Source organism: Festucalex cinctus, chromosome 17, assembly GCF_051991245.1.
Source record: "Festucalex cinctus isolate MCC-2025b chromosome 17, RoL_Fcin_1.0, whole genome shotgun sequence".
NCBI lineage: Eukaryota > Metazoa > Chordata > Actinopteri > Syngnathiformes > Syngnathidae > Festucalex > Festucalex cinctus.
Window position 1 is genome coordinate 12,593,208 of NC_135427.1, and position 18,046 is coordinate 12,611,253.

At 39.3% G+C, this 18,046-nt stretch overlaps 3 protein-coding genes across 8 annotated transcripts in view; 1 reads left to right on the forward strand and 2 right to left on the reverse strand.

Annotated features, from left to right (window-relative positions):
• Positions 1-211: 211 nt before the first annotated feature.
• Positions 212-5,046, reverse strand: sncgb (synuclein, gamma b (breast cancer-specific protein 1)). Of its 2 annotated transcripts, XM_077501879.1 has the most exons (6): positions 4,769-5,046; positions 2,899-2,940; positions 2,684-2,811; positions 2,571-2,588; positions 1,990-2,031; positions 212-942 (listed from the first exon to the last, which is right to left on the reverse strand). In XM_077501879.1, the coding sequence occupies exons 1-6, from the start codon at positions 4,887-4,889 to the stop codon at positions 934-936; spliced, it is 360 nt and encodes a 119-aa protein (XP_077358005.1). In that variant the 5' UTR covers positions 4,890-5,046; the 3' UTR covers positions 212-933. The 2 variants fall into 2 exon arrangements, with proteins under 2 accessions (XP_077358005.1, XP_077358006.1); XM_077501880.1 differs by lacking the exon at positions 2,571-2,588 and having other exon boundaries at positions 4,769-5,037.
• A 597-nt stretch (positions 5,047-5,643) lies between these two features.
• Positions 5,644-17,200, reverse strand: ldb3b (LIM domain binding 3b). 3 transcript variants are annotated; one of them, XM_077501876.1, is made up of 9 exons: positions 16,981-17,200; positions 11,894-12,045; positions 11,737-11,812; positions 10,134-10,156; positions 8,629-8,826; positions 8,448-8,471; positions 7,368-7,537; positions 6,615-6,651; positions 5,644-6,533 (listed from the first exon to the last, which is right to left on the reverse strand). In XM_077501876.1, the coding sequence occupies exons 1-9, from the start codon at positions 17,074-17,076 to the stop codon at positions 6,437-6,439; spliced, it is 873 nt and encodes a 290-aa protein (XP_077358002.1). In that variant the 5' UTR covers positions 17,077-17,200; the 3' UTR covers positions 5,644-6,436. The 3 variants fall into 3 exon arrangements, with proteins under 3 accessions (XP_077358002.1, XP_077358004.1, XP_077358003.1); XM_077501878.1 differs by lacking the exon at positions 16,981-17,200 and adding an exon at positions 15,331-15,430; XM_077501877.1 differs by lacking the exon at positions 8,448-8,471.
• The window catches only part of etv4 (ETS variant transcription factor 4), a 149,712-nt gene continuing 147,204 nt past the window's right edge, over positions 15,539-18,046 (forward strand). For 2 of the 3 annotated variants that reach the window (XM_077501870.1, XM_077501871.1), the window contains exons 1-2: positions 15,541-15,753; positions 16,157-16,269. The gene's annotated coding sequence lies outside the window, so the exon portion shown is untranslated. Of the gene's footprint in view, positions 15,754-16,156; positions 16,270-18,046 lie in introns of all 3 variants that reach the window. The other variant, XM_077501875.1, reaches the window with a different exon arrangement.

The window sequence follows — 18,046 nt, forward strand, 5'->3', positions numbered from 1 at the left end:
ATAAAAATAAATATTTTGCACAATATTAGAAATACTAAAGAAAAAATGTTTATTTTTAAATGGCGGAATTGTCATTAAAATAAAAGATATATATATTAATACAAGAGGATGAATTTGCAAGAAGTTGTGCAGCAAAATAAAATATGTGAATATTAACCATTTGATGTGTAGCGTAATGAAGTTCACTTAATACAAAGGCAGACACAAAAAGTTTTCCAACACCAACAAAAAAATGGTTTTATTTCACTTGTACACATTTATAAAATCAGCAATGATGCCAACTTAAAGTGAGCGTATTTGTGTGCGTGTGCACGTGTGTGTCAAATTGCTTAATAAGGCAACATGCAGTCCTCATGTCGAATGGCCTCGGAAGAACGCACACACGTCACACACTAGTTCTGCGTACGCACGCACACTTCGCTGATGTCATCCCGTAAAATGCTAAGCAACTACATTTCCCAGAATTCCGTCTGAGCACGCGCCTTGATCCATCGTCAAAAGCTTTCTCCGTGATGATTGGATGATGTCATGCAACCAGGTAAGGACACAAAAACTCATGTATTCATATAGACGTTACATATTATGGTGGAGTATTTTTATTTTTTTGTATTGCCGTTCTTGTCAATTTAATTTGTATTTATGATTACCAATTACAGTGTTGTGTGTTTGTTTCATGCACGTGTCTTTTTGTTTTGTTTTGTTTGTTTTACCAGGTTCAGGGTTGCGTAATCGGGACGACATATTTGACACATGGGAGGCGAGGGGATGCTGCGCCCGGAAGAGTTCCACCCAGATGGGTTTGGTTCCGGCAAAAGTCACCAAAAAAAAAAAAAAAGGAAATAAATGTAAGAAAATAAAAACAAAACACCTGGACTCCTGTAGAGCGAGGCGAAGGGGAGCGAGGGTCCGCTGGAGATCAGGTCTTGACAGGAACTAATAACCCTGATAGAGGTGAGATTACGCACAGTCAAGCACACCCAAGTCTTAGAAAGGACAACATATTACATGCATATAAAAATAATAGTTGGAATATTATGAGAAGATATATTTTTATGACTATGAGAAAAGGCATCGTCTTTTCGAATAAATTTACGTGAATAGTTGAATGAAATATTACATACACATTATGAGAAGTATGACCAAAAAAAGTAAGATATGATGAAAAAGTATTTTTTTTTTTTTTAAAAGTTCAAATATGATTACAAGGAATTTGATGTTTTTTTAGATTGTTAGAAAAAAAATTCCAATAGAATGAATCTAAGGTCAAAATATTTTTAAAAAGTTATTTTATTCACCAGAAAAAAAATGCGAAAGAAACTACAAATGAAAAAAAAATGCATTGAGATTTCTTTTAGATTATCACTATTAGAAGAAAGTAGCAATATGTGTATTGCCGACTGTTAGAACAGTCTCAATTTTACTCAAGTCAATTTCTTGTACAACATTAAGAAGAAAGTTCTGACAGTATGAAGTCGTAACATGAAAAGCAGAGTACAGAAAAACTATTCCATAAAATAAAAATAATTTTACCACAATAAAGACATATTGACAAAAGTTGTAATTTCACCAGAATAGCCAAAATATTTTGTCAGAAATGTGAATTCAATATGTAAAAAAAAAAAAAGATTTTACCAGAATTAATTGGTAATCTTAATACTCAATTTATTCAAGTCATAATTTAAATTTGAAAAAAGCTCCAAATAAAAAAGTAGAAAAAAAATAAAAATGGTCGAAAAAAAGCTCAACAGTACCAAAAACGTTTCTAAAAATACTTTTTCCGCATCTTTCATCTGGTTTCATATAGCATATAAAATGGAAAAATCCCATAAATCCTTGCATACATTCTTTTTTGTATAATAGTCGAAATATAGATTTTGGTGATTGCTTTGCATTGTAGATTTTTCCCCCAACGTGCTCACAAAAAAAAAAACAACAACATATTGATCAGAAAGACAACAAATGATGATGAATTTTCCTATTTGGTCTTACCTCTCCCCCTTGACCGCCTTGCTCCATCCCTCCATATTCTCCCTGAAGGGGGAGAAGAAAAATAAATAAATAAATAAATGCATCAGGATTCTGGTGACAATTTAGTTTAGTTTTGAGTTGTCCTGCAGCTCAGAAATGAAAGCTGTTGGAACATGCTGCAGTTTTTGTCATCCAATCGCTGGCTGGCGTCATGCTGGAGATGTTAGTTAGTGTTTGTTTGTGTTGACAGTCACCCGGCTTGCATGCTAACGTTCTTCAAACTGCAATGAGGAGTTTTCGCACATATGATTATGACCTCTACTATGCCATATTAAATTAATTTTTTTCTGAGAAAGATTTTAGACAGGATGAAGGGATTAAAGTCGCTCGGCGCTATTTTTGAGTAATAGCTGCTAGAGGGGTCAGAAAAATGGCTGATTAGTGCCACTAAATTGCTAAGTTGACAACACCGATTGCGCAATTTGGTGGTGTTGTTAGTGCAAGCAGTGCACATCAGCGGAGATGCGCTTTGAATTACAGAACCTGCTGAAATCAAATTTAAAAAATGAGTCCGATATTAGTAGCATGCAAGGTGTAGGCACCTCGTTTACAGGGTCCTCCTATCATGGGGGGGGACACAGACACAAACGATAACAGTGATAAGACAAATGGTCCCGAAGTGAGCGGCGGGAGGGTGGTCGCCATGGTGACCGACCTGGTTGAGGAGCCCGGTGGAGGCGGCGATGTTCTCCACGCCCTCTGTGGTGGCCTGCGACACCTCGTTGGCGCCGCTGACGGCCGTGTCCGCCACGATGTTGGCCTGGTCCACGGTCCTGTTGGCCACTAGGGGTCGGGGAGGGAGGGAGACCGTATGTGAGGTGAGGTCTTATTTGCTGTCCCACAAATTTGTATGAGGTTCAATATACGTACCAGTGTTTACTGACGACACAACGCCTTCCTTTGTTTTGTTACCTGACCAAGAGAAGCAAAGAAAGTTTCAACCAATCGGCTTCCTTGTGTCAATGTGGGGACTTCTTGCCCGCCCACTTCCTCCTGTGACAACCAATCAGCTCCTTAGCTGTGCTTGCTCATTGGCTATGCTCTGCCTGGGTAAGCCAATAAGCGCCTTATATGCTCTTTTCCTAGTCAACCAATCACATATTTTCTTTGTAAGGTTGCCATCTTCTTCGTTAGCCAACTAGCGTAGCTCCTTCCTTCATCCAACTCCTTTACTAACCAACTACCCTTCCGCTGTTCTTGTTGCTGTTTGAGTTCCGCACCTGACCTGCTACTTTTTTCAGCCAATCAATCTGTTCTTTGTCGGCTGTTTTCCTATCCTGTTTTTTGTTTTGCTAGCTAATGAGCTCCTTAAGCTATCCTTCTTCACTAGCCAATCAGCTCTGTAGCTTCCCTGCTGCTTTTTTCATGTTAGTCAATCAGCTCCTTGATCCTAATACTGGATGTCTTACCCAATCAATCATTTTTTTTTGTTAGCCAAACAGTTGCTTTCCTATTCTGCTTTTTGTTTTGCTAGCTAATGAGCTCCTTAGCTATCCTTCTTCACGAGCCAATCAGCTCTGTAACTTCCCTGCTCCTTTTTTTACTGTTAGCCAATCAGCTCCTGGATCCGAATACTGGATCTCTCAGCCAATCAATCTATATTTATATATTTTTTGCTAGCAAATCAGTTGCTTTCCTATCCTACTGTTTGTTTTGATAGCTAATGAGCTCCTCAGCTATCCTTCTTCACTAGCCAATCAGCTCTGTAGCTTCTCCGATGCTTTTTTACTGTTAGCCAATCAGCTCCTTGATCCTAATACTGCATCTCTCAGCCAATCAATCTGTTTTTATTTATTTTTTTGGTAGCCAATCAGCTGATTTTCCTATCCTGTTTTGTTTTGCTAGCTAATGAGCTCTATAGCGATCCTTCGTTAGCCAATCAGCTCTGTAGCTTCCCTGCTACTTTTTTTTTTTTTGCAGTTAGCCAATCAGCTCCTTGATCCTCATACTGGACTTCTCTGCCCCCCAGTCATTCTTTTTTGTCTTCTCGCCTGTCTGTTCCGATTATTCGCTTCTGGCCTGCCCCACCAAAATGTCCCGACCGGAGGGCAACATTGAAACGTTGTTGCACTCGTTCCAAGCAGATTAAAAAACGTTTTTTTATTATGTAATCTGCCACAGCCAGGGATGAATTTGTCGTGCGGAGGACGCAAGTGGACAACGCCATCACGGACTCTTTGTACTTTGGCGCATATACGGGCCCTTCTGGCCATTTTTCAACCCCGACACCCCCCACCCCCTGCACATGCACCGCCGGCTGCGGACTCACACTGCTGCATCGCTGATGCAATGACACAGCTTCTTTTTTGTCCATGGGTGTTAGCGGAAAGATGGATTGAATTTTCGAAACATATTGGTGCCTTGTGAATATAATCCCCCTTCACCCCCTCCCATCATCTTTTCAGGATGGGAGGGGGGGGTTGAGGAGGAAGGTGTTAAGTCATCCGGGCAGCACGCAAGCGACACGAGGATGAGGTGACGCAGTGCCCATCTCCCTCACCCCCTTATATAATTAACGCTCTCACCCCCCACTTTTGTGCTGCGAGCCCCCCCACCAACAGAAGGCCCAGGAAGCCTCCCTTTAACCTTGAGAGGTGACGCAGTCGTCCCAGGACGGTCTTGCAAGATTGAAATGGATTAGAAAATGTTTTTGCCCCCCTCCAGTCATGCAAGCGACACTAAAGCCCCCCCCATCCCATCCACTCACTCTTCCTTTCACTCTCTCCGACGGAAGCCTTACCGACATACATCACCCCTTCCTTGGTCTTGGCCGCAGCCTCCTCCATGCCGGCTTTGGTCTTCTCAGCGGCCGCCACCACCCCCTCCTTGGCCATGGAGAAGCCCTTCATGAGTGCGTCCATCCTGCGGCGACGACACGGCTGATGCGGACGGTCGGCTCGGGCTCGGGCTGGCTGCTTCGTGCGCTGAGTGCGGGATGCGAGATGTCAGCGTGTGTGTGTGCGGCTCGACTCCGCCTCCCTCGGCTGCTCCAGCTGGGGAGAAAGAGGAGGAGGAGGAGGAGGAGGAGGGAAGCAGCAGCAGCCGGCGGCGTACGCACGAGGCGGAGAGATGCTGCAGCATTTTTCACGTCATCGGTGCCTCACTTTTTTTTTTTTTTTTTTTTTTTTAACTTGTCGTGCGTGGAAACACCTCCCGAGGATGCTGAGCTGGCAGTTGCGTAACGAGTAGCTTCAGGAAGCTTCTCATGTGGCCCAGGGCGATGATGTCATTGTTTACCGTGTCATGTTTTTGTCACGCATGATTTGATTGAATCCTCTCATGCGTCCAGTTGCAGTGAGAGGAACAAAAATGCTGAGTCATGGGAAGGTGGGGCCAAGATGTGTCCTGATCATGTTTGTCAACGAGTATGTGTTTACCAGGCCATGTTGGGGGGACATTTAGCTGGGATTGAGGGGCTGCACCAGGTTTCAAATTGGGGGTTGAAACTCAGGGATTCAAATTAGGGTTTGGGTTTCCAGAGTAGGGTTTCAAACGGGTTAGGTTTTTAATTAGGGGTCGAGTTTCAAGTTAGGGTTTTAAACTAGGGGTGTAGAGGCAGCTGTAGACAATTGAAAAAAGTTTTTTGAGGTGTCAGTTGTATGTTTGTTTGGGTTTTTTGGCTAATTGTGGCAGGGTTAGGTCCCAATCCAATTGTTTGTTTTTTTGACACTTCGTGGCCACCGTACGTGTTAAGTCAATGCAGAAATTAAATCATTTCTTCATATTTTGACCCCAAATTTTATTTAGTTGATGAGTATTCACAGTACAAGTGTTTTTGTGGCTTCTGTAGTCGATAAACAATAAGTCTTGAACGGTTAATTCACATTTAGTTATAAGCTTGGCTGTGTTAACTACAGTCAACTCTTTTGTATGGGAATAAAAAAAGCACACCACTCCACAATATTATTGCAAATCATATTCTGGGTATCATTTTAGGAAAACATTTATTCACATTGACATCAGTGTATTTGGAGTGCATTTTTTACAGAACTGCCTTTGTGTGCGTCCAAACATCTCGTGTGTGTGTGTGTGTGTGTGTGTGTGTGTGTGTGTGTGTGTGTGTGCGTGCAACACATGTTTGCGAATGAAGACTTGAACGTGTCATTTTTGTATACTTGAGCATGGAGGGAACACAATATGCAGATCTCAGCAGCGGACACATGACATGCACAACACATACATGTACATATATTCTACTTACTCTATATATACTGCGTACAGTATATACAGTGCACGGTATATAAATATGGAGGCATTCTCACACTAACAGCGACGCTATCTCACATTCCTCCTGCTTGCTTATTCATCGATTTGCTGTGTTTTTGTTTTTGTAATGCTCCATGTCCCCGTTCCTTCCTTTCCTTTCCTTCCGTGCGTCCTTCCCTGCTCTCTTATCTCCTCGTTGACTTTAGTTCTGGACGTTGAGGATCTGTGCAGACAATCCGTGGTGCCATTTCCTCAGCTTGGCAAAGCGAGGACCTCGCATCTCCGACAGAAACTTCTCTCTGCGGGAGGCGCGACAGGGTTGACGTTGAATCGGAGCAGGTGCAGGGTTCTCAAAATGGGGCTTGCCGCGGGTTCCTTACCTTGATTTCTGCAGCGCTTCCTCATTTGGGTCTTGCACTTTAGGGATAGACGAGAACATTTATTAAAATTGCGCATAGACACGTGATGTCGTTTCAATCAAGTTAACTTTTGAATATAGTTGGATTCATTTGAGAGTAATTTGTATTTACCATAAAAGCATAATGTGTAATTGCACATCCACTACAGTAGGTGGCAGTGAAGTTTACATCATACAAATTTTGTTCCACTTCACGATTGTGTTGCCCTTTGGTACAGATTTGTCACAATAAAATGCATTTTTTTTTGTAATTAATTAATTGTATTTATTTTTATTGATTAAAGCCTGAAATATGGCAAAAGGTCAGAATGTTAAAGGGGGCTCATACTTTTACAAGACACTGTAGTTCAAAACTAGATTCTAAGTAACAAAATTTATGAAATTAGGGTGAGTTTCTTAGTTCTCTTTTTTTTTATTTTATTTTTAGTTTTTTTTTATTCAAGCTGTATTAAAAGAAAATGTTTTAAATGCATTTAAAAAAAAAAAAAAAGTCCTGTTTTTGAGGAGTACTAAATTTTATGACTTTTTTTTTTTTCTTTCTCCTCGAAATCAGCTTTTCTGTTTTTGTCATACAATTCCAACTTCTCAAAAAATTTAAATGTTCTCTAAAAAAATGACTTTACTGTCCTAATTTATAACTTGAAGAGTGTGACTTTTTTGAAAACTGGATTTAATTTTTAATGTATTTATTTTTTGTTGTGAAGGTGTGACTGACTGTATTCGGTTCCGGTGATGTGCGCCAGCATCTTGAAGCTTTTGGACTGCAAGTTGGCGGCGCGGCGAGCCCACTCGGACAAGTCCAGGGAGTTGTCAGTGGGCCTGATGACCGCCTGGTACACGGGCGAAGCGCAGTCCACCACCGGGTCCTTCATGGGCAGCACCGCGCTGACAGCGTAAGCAACGCGCACACATACGCACACACATCCAATAAGTATTTGTACTTGGAAGAGAAGCAGGAGAGGGAAACAAACAGCAATGTATGGAGCTGTCTTAAAGGAGACATGTCCGTTTTTTGTTTTTTTGTTTTTTGGAGGAAAAAAAGACTTGTCAGGATGCAATATTGCAATATTATCAGAAAAATGTGTTTTGTAGATAAAGAGTAGAAAGTTTTACTGTTTTAAAAAAAATTGGAATCTTGAAGAAAAAAAGTCTTACTATTTTTAGGCCTGAGGTTAGAAAAAACGAATTCTAATTCTGAATAAATGTTATAGCTTTTAAGTAAAAAATAAAAAGTCAAATTTCAAATTTTTTATCTTTTTCACTTTTTTTCTTTTTTTTTAATCAAAAAAGAAAATTTTCTTTAAAAAAAACCCAAAACAAAATATTTTTTCAGAAGTTTTTTCAAAAGAGTATAAATAAAATAATGAAAACAATTTTACCAGAAAAACAAAATGTATTTTTCCTGGTATAAAAAATAGATTCCCAAAAAATAAAATAAAATAACATAAAATAAATCATGTTTATCAAGAATTCTTTTTTATTTTTATTTTTTATTTTTTTTTAAAAGAATTTACTCTAGAAAATGTAAAAACCATTTCTGAGAAAAATGTGCCGTTAAAAACAAGTGACATTTTTTTCTAGAATAGAAATTTATTCAAAAAAATCCCTTTTTTGTTTTATGGAAAAAAAGAATATATTTTAAAGAAAATTGCAGAAGTGCAGACAACTAAAGCTTGACCTTAACTGTGCATGAAGACAACCACCACTTGACACAAAGCCATTAATTTAAATACCATTATTTATTTTGCATAAGATGTCCCCTTTAAGTGTTGTGATGGTGCAGGATGGTACTCACGCCAGGGGGGATCCCGCCTCCTCACTAAGGTCATGACCAGGTGGTTGGCGGGGGGAGGATAAGGATGAGGAGGGAGGAAGGGAGGGAGGCATGGAATGAGCAAGAGCAAAGTGGGTGACACCACACAAAGTGCACAGCTGTGGCGGGTGGGTGGATTTTAGAGATGGTGGCTAGATCTCACCCGTCGTGACCTTTGGCCTGTGATTGCCCGGCGATGGCGTCCATGATGGCGTCCTGCGAGTACATGCTGATGGGCGTGTTGTACTGCGCGTGTACGATGGTGGCCTTGCCGCCGGGCCCGCGCACCTCGATGGGCTTGTGGGTGGACAGCGCCGAGTCCTTCAGGGCGATGGGGTTGAAGCTGGGGGTGTACTCCACGCTGGGTCGCAAACGACAAAGGCTGGGCGTTACGTGAGTGGCACATAGGGGGTGCTGTTGCATCCTTAAACACTTCCAAAGGAACATTTCACAACTGTGCATGCACTTGGTAGTCTTTTGTTTGAGGGCTACAATTTAAATATCCATCCATCCATCCATCCATTTTCATAGCCGCTTGCTCCTCACAGGGGTCGCGGGGGTGGTGGAACCTATCCCAGCTGGCTTCGAGCAATAGGCAGGGTACACCCTGAACTGGTTGCTAGTCAATCACAGGGCACACAGAGACGAACAACCACCCACACAAGCACACCCAGGTGCGGCCAATTAACCTGCCATGCATGTTTTTTGGAATGTGGGAGGAGACCGGACTCCCCGGAGGAGACCCACGCAGGCACGGGGAGAACATGCAAACTCCACTAAGGAAGGCCGGAGCCTGGACTCGAACCCGAGTCCTCAGTACTGTGAGGCGGGCGTGCTAACCACTTAGGCTCCGTGCCGCCCTTTAAACATCCAATGAGAATATAAAAAAGAAAAAGAAAAAAAAGAAGTAATATTTAGTGGGAATGAGATATTTTCTTTAGGATAAAGACTCCCCCCCCCGAAAAATTTAATACATTTTTCAAGACTTTTTCAAGGTTTTTCAAGGAAACCTTTTCAAGAGAAAAGAGATTGAGAGGAAAAAAAATAGATAAATCTTTTGTGGAAAAAAAAGTTTTTTTTTATCTTATATATAAAAATATTTTTTAGTCTTTTCAAAAAATATTTTTTAGTCTTTAAAAAACAAACAATTTTTAAAATATTTTTCATACTTTTTTTTTTTTTCCCCTATAAAGAGTTGGATTTTTTTTCAATTTTTTATTTTTTTTAAAGAAATTCTTTTGTGTTTATATTATGTATCTATTATTTATTTATGTCCTAAGAGGTAATTTAAAAATATATATATATTTTGAGATCTTTTTTTTTTTTTTTAGGGAAAATGTGTAGCTTTTTGAGAAGAAAATTTTTCAAAACAAAGTTGGATTAATTCCAGTAACTTAACCCTTCAAAATGAATTGGTATTCATGTTTATATAATACATATTTTAAATGTTTTTTTTTTCTGTTTAAAAAAAACACAACACATTTTAGAGCTTTTAAGTTGAAGGAAAAAAAAATCTGGTTATGAGACAAAATATGTATTTTCCTATTCCAAAAAATATTCTGTTAAAAAGATGCATTCTTTCAAAAGTTAGGGAGATATTTTTTAAAAGCCCGTTGTTTTCACTGCACACGCCATGCGCTTTGATGCAGGTTACGACCGGATACTGACTTTGCAGGTGTGTTGGCGATGACCTACATCACACACACAAAGAAAGAAAGAGAAATGAGAGACATTGATGACCGGATGTAGTGACAACAACGGCACAATGCTAGACGACTATCCAATACGCCGTAATCCTCCCATCATCATCTTTGTGGTCATACCGCCCCCGAGACTTCCCTGATCGTGAGTGACAAGAGCAGGGGGGTCTCTATCACATGACACGGACGGGGAGGGGAGGCCATAAATAGCCTGGAACCGCTTCAAATACCTGCACACCACCTGATCCGCTTATGTCATGAGTGCACCTATCGCACACATGCAGGGACATCCTATCTGCGGCCCAAGTCCACGATGCTGATGATGCGCGACAGGCTCAGAACATTCCACCAGCTGGCGCCAGCGGCGGTGGGTTCGATAGCGGCGTCCTAGGCGAGCGCGTGCCGCTGGCACCTGACTTATCAGCGCTGCCGCTCGGAGGTGCCGACAGCTCAGGATGGAGGATGCGTGTGAAGGTTGCCGTAGCAACGCACAACCTCCAAATGGCCACCAGCATCCGTTTCCGGATTTCTTATCCGAACTTGAACCCTCGCCATACCTTTAGTGGCTTTCACGAGAGGCTGCAAGTTTTGCTGCAAAACTTGTATGTCCAAATATGGTCAACCATTTGAAAGTATTGATCCATCCCCGTGTCGTAAATCATTTAAATGTATAATTAATCAATTTAAATGGTTACAATTAGCTTGAGAACAACTGAAATTTCCTGAATTTTGGCGAAAATACGACTATTGCGTCACAGTGTAGGAGCCGTGCAGCATTATATCTCCTCAAGACTGACGGTTTGGATGTTTGTTTGTTTTTTGACAAAAATAGTGAAGTTATAAACAAAGCCTGTTTTGTCCAAACTAGATGTCAATTTATGGACACTGTTTTTTTTTTTTTTTTTTTTTTTTTTAAGTCATTTATTGAGCATAGATAAATAATACAAAAGCAATGAAATTTGCATGTTTACAAAAAAATTACATTAATTTGAAATGACACGACGAAAGTAAATCACATGAAATAAGGAGGGAATTTATAAAAAAAATATTTCTGCATGAATGCATGACTTAAAATAAATGTCGATCTCAATAAAAAAAAAAGTGAATAAATGTCTTAAATTTGGAAATTTTCATTTATGAATATTAAATGTTCCTAACAAAACATAAAGGTTAATAGTTTTATTTTTTAGTATATATATATTTTTTTAACCATCTGTTGCTTACATTGATTAGTCAGTTCATCGTTTTATTATTGCATCAGCATGGCTCCAAGACCTTTGAAAAAGTGTTTTCTTTTGTTGTTTCTTTTAGCGCATTAAATTAGCAACTCATCAATTTTAGGACGTAGTTTTGTGTTGATATTAGTGCACTGTGGTATAAGATAGAAAAATATCCATAAACAATATAGCATTCCCCTCCCCCATTTTACTGCACTTCTAAATCGTAGCACAAGAGGGCAGCAAAATGCAACACAAGAGCTGAATGTAAAATAATGCTAGTTTGTATTTGTTTAATAATAATGATAATAATAATAATGGTATGCTGACATTTGTCTTGGTGTGTGTTGATACCTTCTGGTGGGGGATGATAGGCATGGGTGAGTCCATCCTGGGCGTGGCTGTGGGGACGGGCGCAGGACGTCTCGACCTGATGGTTGAACCATGCGTTTATATATTTTTTTTACATTTTTGAATGCGGATGCTTGCGGTGCATTTTTTTTTTTTTTACTTCTGCATGCTGAGGACGAGTCTGCTGGTGGCCGACTTGATCTTGTTCTGGGCCTCCAAGTGAGAAAGGCCGTCGGTGCTGATGCCGTCGATGGCCGAGATGATGTCGCCCTGCGTCAGGTTGCCGCCCGACGCTTTGCTACCGGGCGTTATCTGACAAAAAACACATCAAGGCACATACTAAACAATTCCATGCAACGATCATTTGTGTAATTGCGACAACGTCAAGCTGCTCTCTGTAGCTATTTGGCCAAAAATATTATTACATTGGCCTTTTTATTGGACCATTTATTACATCTAATTATTAGCTGTTTGCAATGGGAACTCCTGCAAGCCCCTGGATAATAGTTTTCAGACCAGATTCGGGTTTGAATTTCCCGCCCTCTGCTGATGTGGTCATTTGTGGATTGTGTACGTGAACAAAAGGTGTGTGCAGTTTTCTTTTTTTTGTAAACAGGTGGCAGTGGCGATTTTTGAATTGAAATTTCTGCATTTAATAGCTTTACAGTAGTAGCAATTAACACTTCCATTTATTGTTTTGATTTTTTTGTTTGTTTTTTTTTTTTTGCTGGCCCTTTAAGACAAGACTGCCACATACAGTATCAGTTCTAAATTTACAGGCGACTCGTTAAAGAGTTAAAAATATGCCAGGCTCTTGATGCCGGCGGGCAAGTGACCCTCTGCACAGTCACACGCACGCACCCACACCTGCCACTGACATTCACTCTTGTCTGAAGTTTCTGTTTACATTCAGAAATCAGACTTTTTTTTCTTTTCTTGCATCAACATTTATAATTTGACATTCTTGCTGAAACATCTTTTCAGTAATTCATTCAACGTCATTTATTTGAATTCATTTATTAATAATTAAAGTCTAATTTACAAAAAGATTTTTCAGCTTCAAACGCACGCACATATGCGTCAACACACGAAAGTGCACACTCACAAACAGCTGTGCTCTAAGGTTATGTTTATGTTGAAACTGAACACAACTTCTGGAGATTGTTTTCTTTTCTCAGGGCATTGAATCGATCGCAACTGGACTGCTTTGTTTGTCGTGGAAGACATTTCTGGAGATTTGTGAATTATTTGCCTATTTCGTACAAGCTCAGAGTGCAATGAAACAATACCTGACTTGTAAGCATACTAGAAAAAGTGAGATTTTTTTTTTTTTAGGGTATTTTTTTCCTGTGATTTTTCTAGATTTATTTTTCTTGAAATAAATCTAGAAAAATTAGCCTTTTTTTTAAATATATATTTCTCCCAAAAAATAAATAAGAAATTCTTCTCGTGTCGAGACGTTTTTTTTTTTTTTTTTGAATGAATGTTAATTTTTTCTCACTCAAAGTTCTAATGTTATGACAAATATGTATTTTTCTAGGAATTTTTTTTTTTGTCTCACTTCATGAGAAAAAGCAGCATTTCTTGAGTTTTTTTTCTTTATCTTTTATGAAGAAGTTGTCATATTTTGACAGAAAGATGTACAATATTGTGTTTTATTTTTTTTCCTAAATAAAAAAGTTCTCTTTTTGGTACTAAAAGGAATGGTGGGGTTTGAGGATTTTTAAAAATTCTATACAAATGCTCCCCCCCCCCTTTACCTGTAAGAATTTCTTTTAGCTGTTGTTTGAGGAAACACTGCCATATGTAAGCAAATGGAGAATTTATCCAGAAAAAAAAGGTTGGAAGGGTTGTGGGCGGGGGAAAAAAAGAGAACTCTCCAATCTCATCAGTTTATTTTGTTGTAAAATATAGAAAAAAAATATCTTTTAAAGGAGAAAGGTGGTTTCTGTCCACTTTTAAGGTTTGAGATATTTTTCCAATATTTTTTTTCTTTGCAGAAAAGGCTGTATTTTTAGATGAAAAAGTGGACAATGATTGCATAATGTTTGATGACAAAAAAAGGTGGGTTTTCTTTCAAGAAAAAAAAATGCACTCATAAGAAAATAAATTATTATTATAAATGATTTCTTCTAGAAAAAAATGTAATCTTGTTAACAAAAAGATAAAGTATTTTTCTATTTGACTGCACTACTGATTAGCGGGTGTTTTTAAAGTGTTCTATAAATAAAAAGTGGTTGAGTTGAGTGTCATTTGGCCTGCTGTTGGCTAACAAGATGCGAACAAGGCATTCTATCTCTCTCTCTCTCTCGCTCTCAGTCTTCCTTTCTCAGAAGTTGGCCAAAGTGTTTCGAAACGGGAGCCGCGTCGCTCAGGGGCGGTGTTGCGTCAACAAGCGACGGCAGCCCCTCTCTGAAGCCATCGCGACGGGTACCCGAAATAGCCGACACTCGGATCAGAATGCCTGCCACCTGCGAGACCGGGATCAGAGAACAATACGTAGCCGTCAATCAAGGCATTTAGGTGCAAACATTTCCACTTATCGAGGAGCCAAAGACCCTCATTGGTGACCCCAGGATAGGTGAGAGCCCCCTCCCCTCGCCACCTCGTCTTCCCTGCCTGCGCTATTTAAAGGGAAAGCTGTAAATACACCAAAGGGCCTGCCAGGCACCAAAGGCCTCCCGAGACCCCCCGCCAACCATGGCCGCCCTTTTGAAAGCAACCTCCTACTGAGTCACTTCCTAGTTAAAGACAATAATCACCATTAGTATGATAATAATGTGGCTATATTGTATACTATACATCATTATAGTATACAGGGTTAAACTTTAGGGTTATAGTTCTAAAGAGGGCATGTGAGGGGTACACAAGATTTAAATTTTCACGCTAATCTGGATGAATATCAACGTCAACAAAGAATCAAAATGGCCATCTTTAGATAATCTGTTCTGTAGCATATCTTTCTTGTAATTTTTGCACCACCAGGGTTTATAATCGGTTAGGATTTTTCGTTCTAATCAGTTTTCATTTCGTTATGACTTTTCTTTCTTTTTTATGTTCAGTTAATATTACTTTTTTTTTTTTTTTTTTTTAGCTAGTTTGTTTATTGGTTTGAGTTTATTAGTTTATTTTTTTGGAAAATGCCTTATTTAAGTTTTTATTTGTTTTATTATTACTTTTCATTAAAAAATAAATATATGGGGTATTTGTTAAGAAAAAAACAAAAAAAACAAAAACAAACAATAAGTAAATTACCAAATACCAATTCTACAAATAGGAGAAACTTCTTCCTAATTGTGTAAAAATATGAATATTTTCAGTAAGAATGAAATCCATTGCAGTTACATTTTTATTGAACATGGCCCAATCACAACAATAAATCATTTATATCAATTACAACCACAGAACGCTGTGTAAATAACGAGGCAAAAACACACTGGTAAATCTTGACATTGACAGTCTTGTGACCGTTTTTATGCTAATATTGCAGTAGTTGCAAAACAAATAGAAGCAAATTTACTTGTATCATAAGAGGCACAGTAATAGTACATAATTATGCATCCACATTCATTTTCTGTTTTTATGGCCAATTCTTACCTTACTTGTTTTGGGAGGCATTTTCGTTCAGTTTTTCGCTTTCATTAATGTAAAGTTGAAATTACTTCAGCATGCGTGTTCTCCGTTTAACAAGGTGGCGGTATTGCACTAAAAGTACCTGCCAACCGCGAACATAAAGATGATAAGAAGTCATGCATTACCGCCAGTGGCCTTTTTCATAGTCATAGTTGTCTATACTAAAGAAGGGGGCGCTAATGCACCAAAAGTATTTGACAACCATCAAAAGGTAGTAGAAGAAGAAGAACTACAACCCGAGACGTTCGTAGTGGTGTGGACGTGCAGCTGTTAGCATGTAACTAGCTACGACAACAATTTACTATTTCAGAGCAGCAAGATGCGCAATATTACCCACCAAGATTTCACCTTTGACTTCAATGCGACGCAGACTTATAGTAAATTAAGGTAAGCCATTTCAAACTACAGCAAAAAGAAAAGCTTTCTGCTATCCACTGGCATTAAAACCAGCCCATTTAATTAATGTTCAAAAGCAATTAGCAGTATCTTATGATGCAGCTGTTTTCTTCTTTGTAAACCCTTGGGATCCTTTTTTGGGGTACTTTGAGCAACAAAAGGGCACATTTGAAATATGTTCTGTATTAGAACGTAGTACTGGCATATTGACAATTCTGAAGTTAGACACAAGTCAGTGGCAGTCAACCCGGTGAAAGGAAGCTCTCCGCTCATTGAAAAGCAATGGAATTTGAATTGTTGTAATTTGATTTGTGAGGATTATTTTGATTTGAAAATGTGATCAAATGTTGTTTGACCGCTACAACAATCTGCTATGTCTGTATGCTATTCACAGGCAAAAAGCACTACAATGCGGCCTTTGCATTGCGTAAATATCAATATAGATGGGCCAACTCCCATTTCCAAGATGTGATTGTGGACTTTGGAACTTTATGGAAGATTTGGAAAGTAAGTAGCGCTTTCAATCTGAATATAAAGAAGCAATAAGCTAAGGAAACATTACTTGTTAAACTCATTCACTGCTACGCCAGTAAAATGGATTTTTGACGTCTTTCGTTGTCAGTGGCAATGAATGAGTTTTAATAACTTATGAATTATTTAATTCTTTTTGTCTGCCGTTTTTTTTAAAAATGTGGTTTACACCAATACGAGCAAAAAACAATACAACAACAAAAAGAAGGGGAAATAAATAACATTCTTATGGTTTGGACACTACAGCATTACACAAACTTGTAATTTTTCTAATCCCATCTGCTCCAACCTCTGAAACTGAAGATGATGACCTCAGTTGAAGAGCCATGTGTCATCGATATCAACATTTAAATATTTGGCAAAATGCCAAAATCGCCCTAAAAAAATCAAACTAACCAATTTAATCAGGAGAAATAATCAGAGCTACATCACTTACCAAATTAAAAACGAGTTGATATTGCTTGTGAAACTTAAATTGAGTCTCCGCTAACCCAAACCCAATGTAAGAGTGAAGTTAGCTCCACTCAAGTTCTCTGTGGGTCACGTTTCATGAAAAAACTGAAAGAGCTTTGTAAAATCCAACACGGCCTGAGGGGTCAAAGTGCACAAAATCCATCCTACACGCTGTCGTCCTATTTTATATTTTTTATTTTTTTGGTGCCACTTGCATTCTAGCGCCGCTCTTACCCTGGAGATGGTGAGGGGCATGTTGAAGTCCTTCCCGCCCTGCAGCCGGAAGCCCCATGGCGCCGGGCCGCTCAGCGTCACCGTGTACGTGCTCATGTCGGCTTGAGGAAACGCTCGCTCGCTCGCCTCTTTTGGGAGTCCTGAGTCCTGGCTCTCCGCGCTGGCCCTGGTATCCCTGCTGGTGTTGTGTGCAGTGCCCCCGCCTCTGCCGCTGCTCCTCGCGACGTCAGGGGCCTGAACGCGCAGACCCCCAGCACTGGTGGGGGCGGCGCAGGGGGCAGCTTGGGGGTGGGTTCAGGCGCCGTCACGACACACAAATAAACACAGCAAGAGGCAAGCCACACCCCAAACTCTCCTCCTAACGTCAATTTCGCCAACAAAAAACACACAATTGAGACTTTTTGGGGGCTATTATAACCATAATTAGCATATGAACAATGTGGATGAATTTGTGGCCTTCAGGTTAACTGTAAGCGACAAGCCTAAGAATAGCAACAAGGGGCACGGGGGGGCCCACTGTGGCCCCTTATAAGGCTTGTAACCAGAAGCCACAGAATGCTTCAGTGCCCAAGCACACGCAGCCGATATAGACCCCGCAGTCTTCTGCAACACATTCTCGCACTCGCTATCGCTCCTCAAAAAATACACAATTTTTTTGCTTTCATTTGCACAAAGTATGGACTTATTCTTGGGAGGAAAAAAAAAAACACCTTTATTCTTTAATTTATATTAAATTTTTTTTTTTTTCTCAGAAAACGCCACTTTTTTTACTTGAAAACAAATTCCATCAGAAAAACAGCCAACTTTAAAAATAAATAATATAAAATTACATTATAACACAACTGTTTAATAAAAAAAATGAATGAATATATTCAAGAAAAATTAATTTTGTCATAACTTGACATATTTTCCTGAAAAGAAAATCCCTTTTTTCGTGAATGATAAATAAATAAATGCCTTTTTCATGAAAAAAGTACATTTTTTTCATCACAAAGTATGGACTTATTCTTGAAAAAAACCCACACCTTTATTCCTTTATTTATTTATTTTTCTTAGAAAGCGCCAC

Bases quoted from the DNA above. Each gene is read 5' to 3' on its own strand.
- sncgb (XM_077501879.1), bottom strand. From the start codon at position 4,889: ATGGACGCACTCATGAAGGGCTTCTCCATGGCCAAGGAGGGGGTGGTG. The intron at 2,941-4,768 runs GTAAGGCTTCCG...TCTCTTGGTCAG, and splicing joins GGAAGGGGTGATGTATGTCG to GTAACAAAACAAAGGAAGGC. The intron at 2,812-2,898 runs GTACGTATATTG...CCCGACCCCTAG, and splicing joins TGTGTCGTCAGTAAACACTG to TGGCCAACAGGACCGTGGAC.
- ldb3b (XM_077501876.1), bottom strand. From the start codon at position 17,076: ATGAGCACGTACACGGTGACGCTGAGCGGCCCGGCGCCATGGGGCTTC. The intron at 6,652-7,367 runs GTCAGTCACACC...CTATCCCTAAAG, and splicing joins CATCACCGGAACCGAATACA to TGCAAGACCCAAATGAGGAA. The intron at 6,534-6,614 runs GTAAGGAACCCG...CGCCTCCCGCAG, and splicing joins GAAGCGCTGCAGAAATCAAG to AGAGAAGTTTCTGTCGGAGA.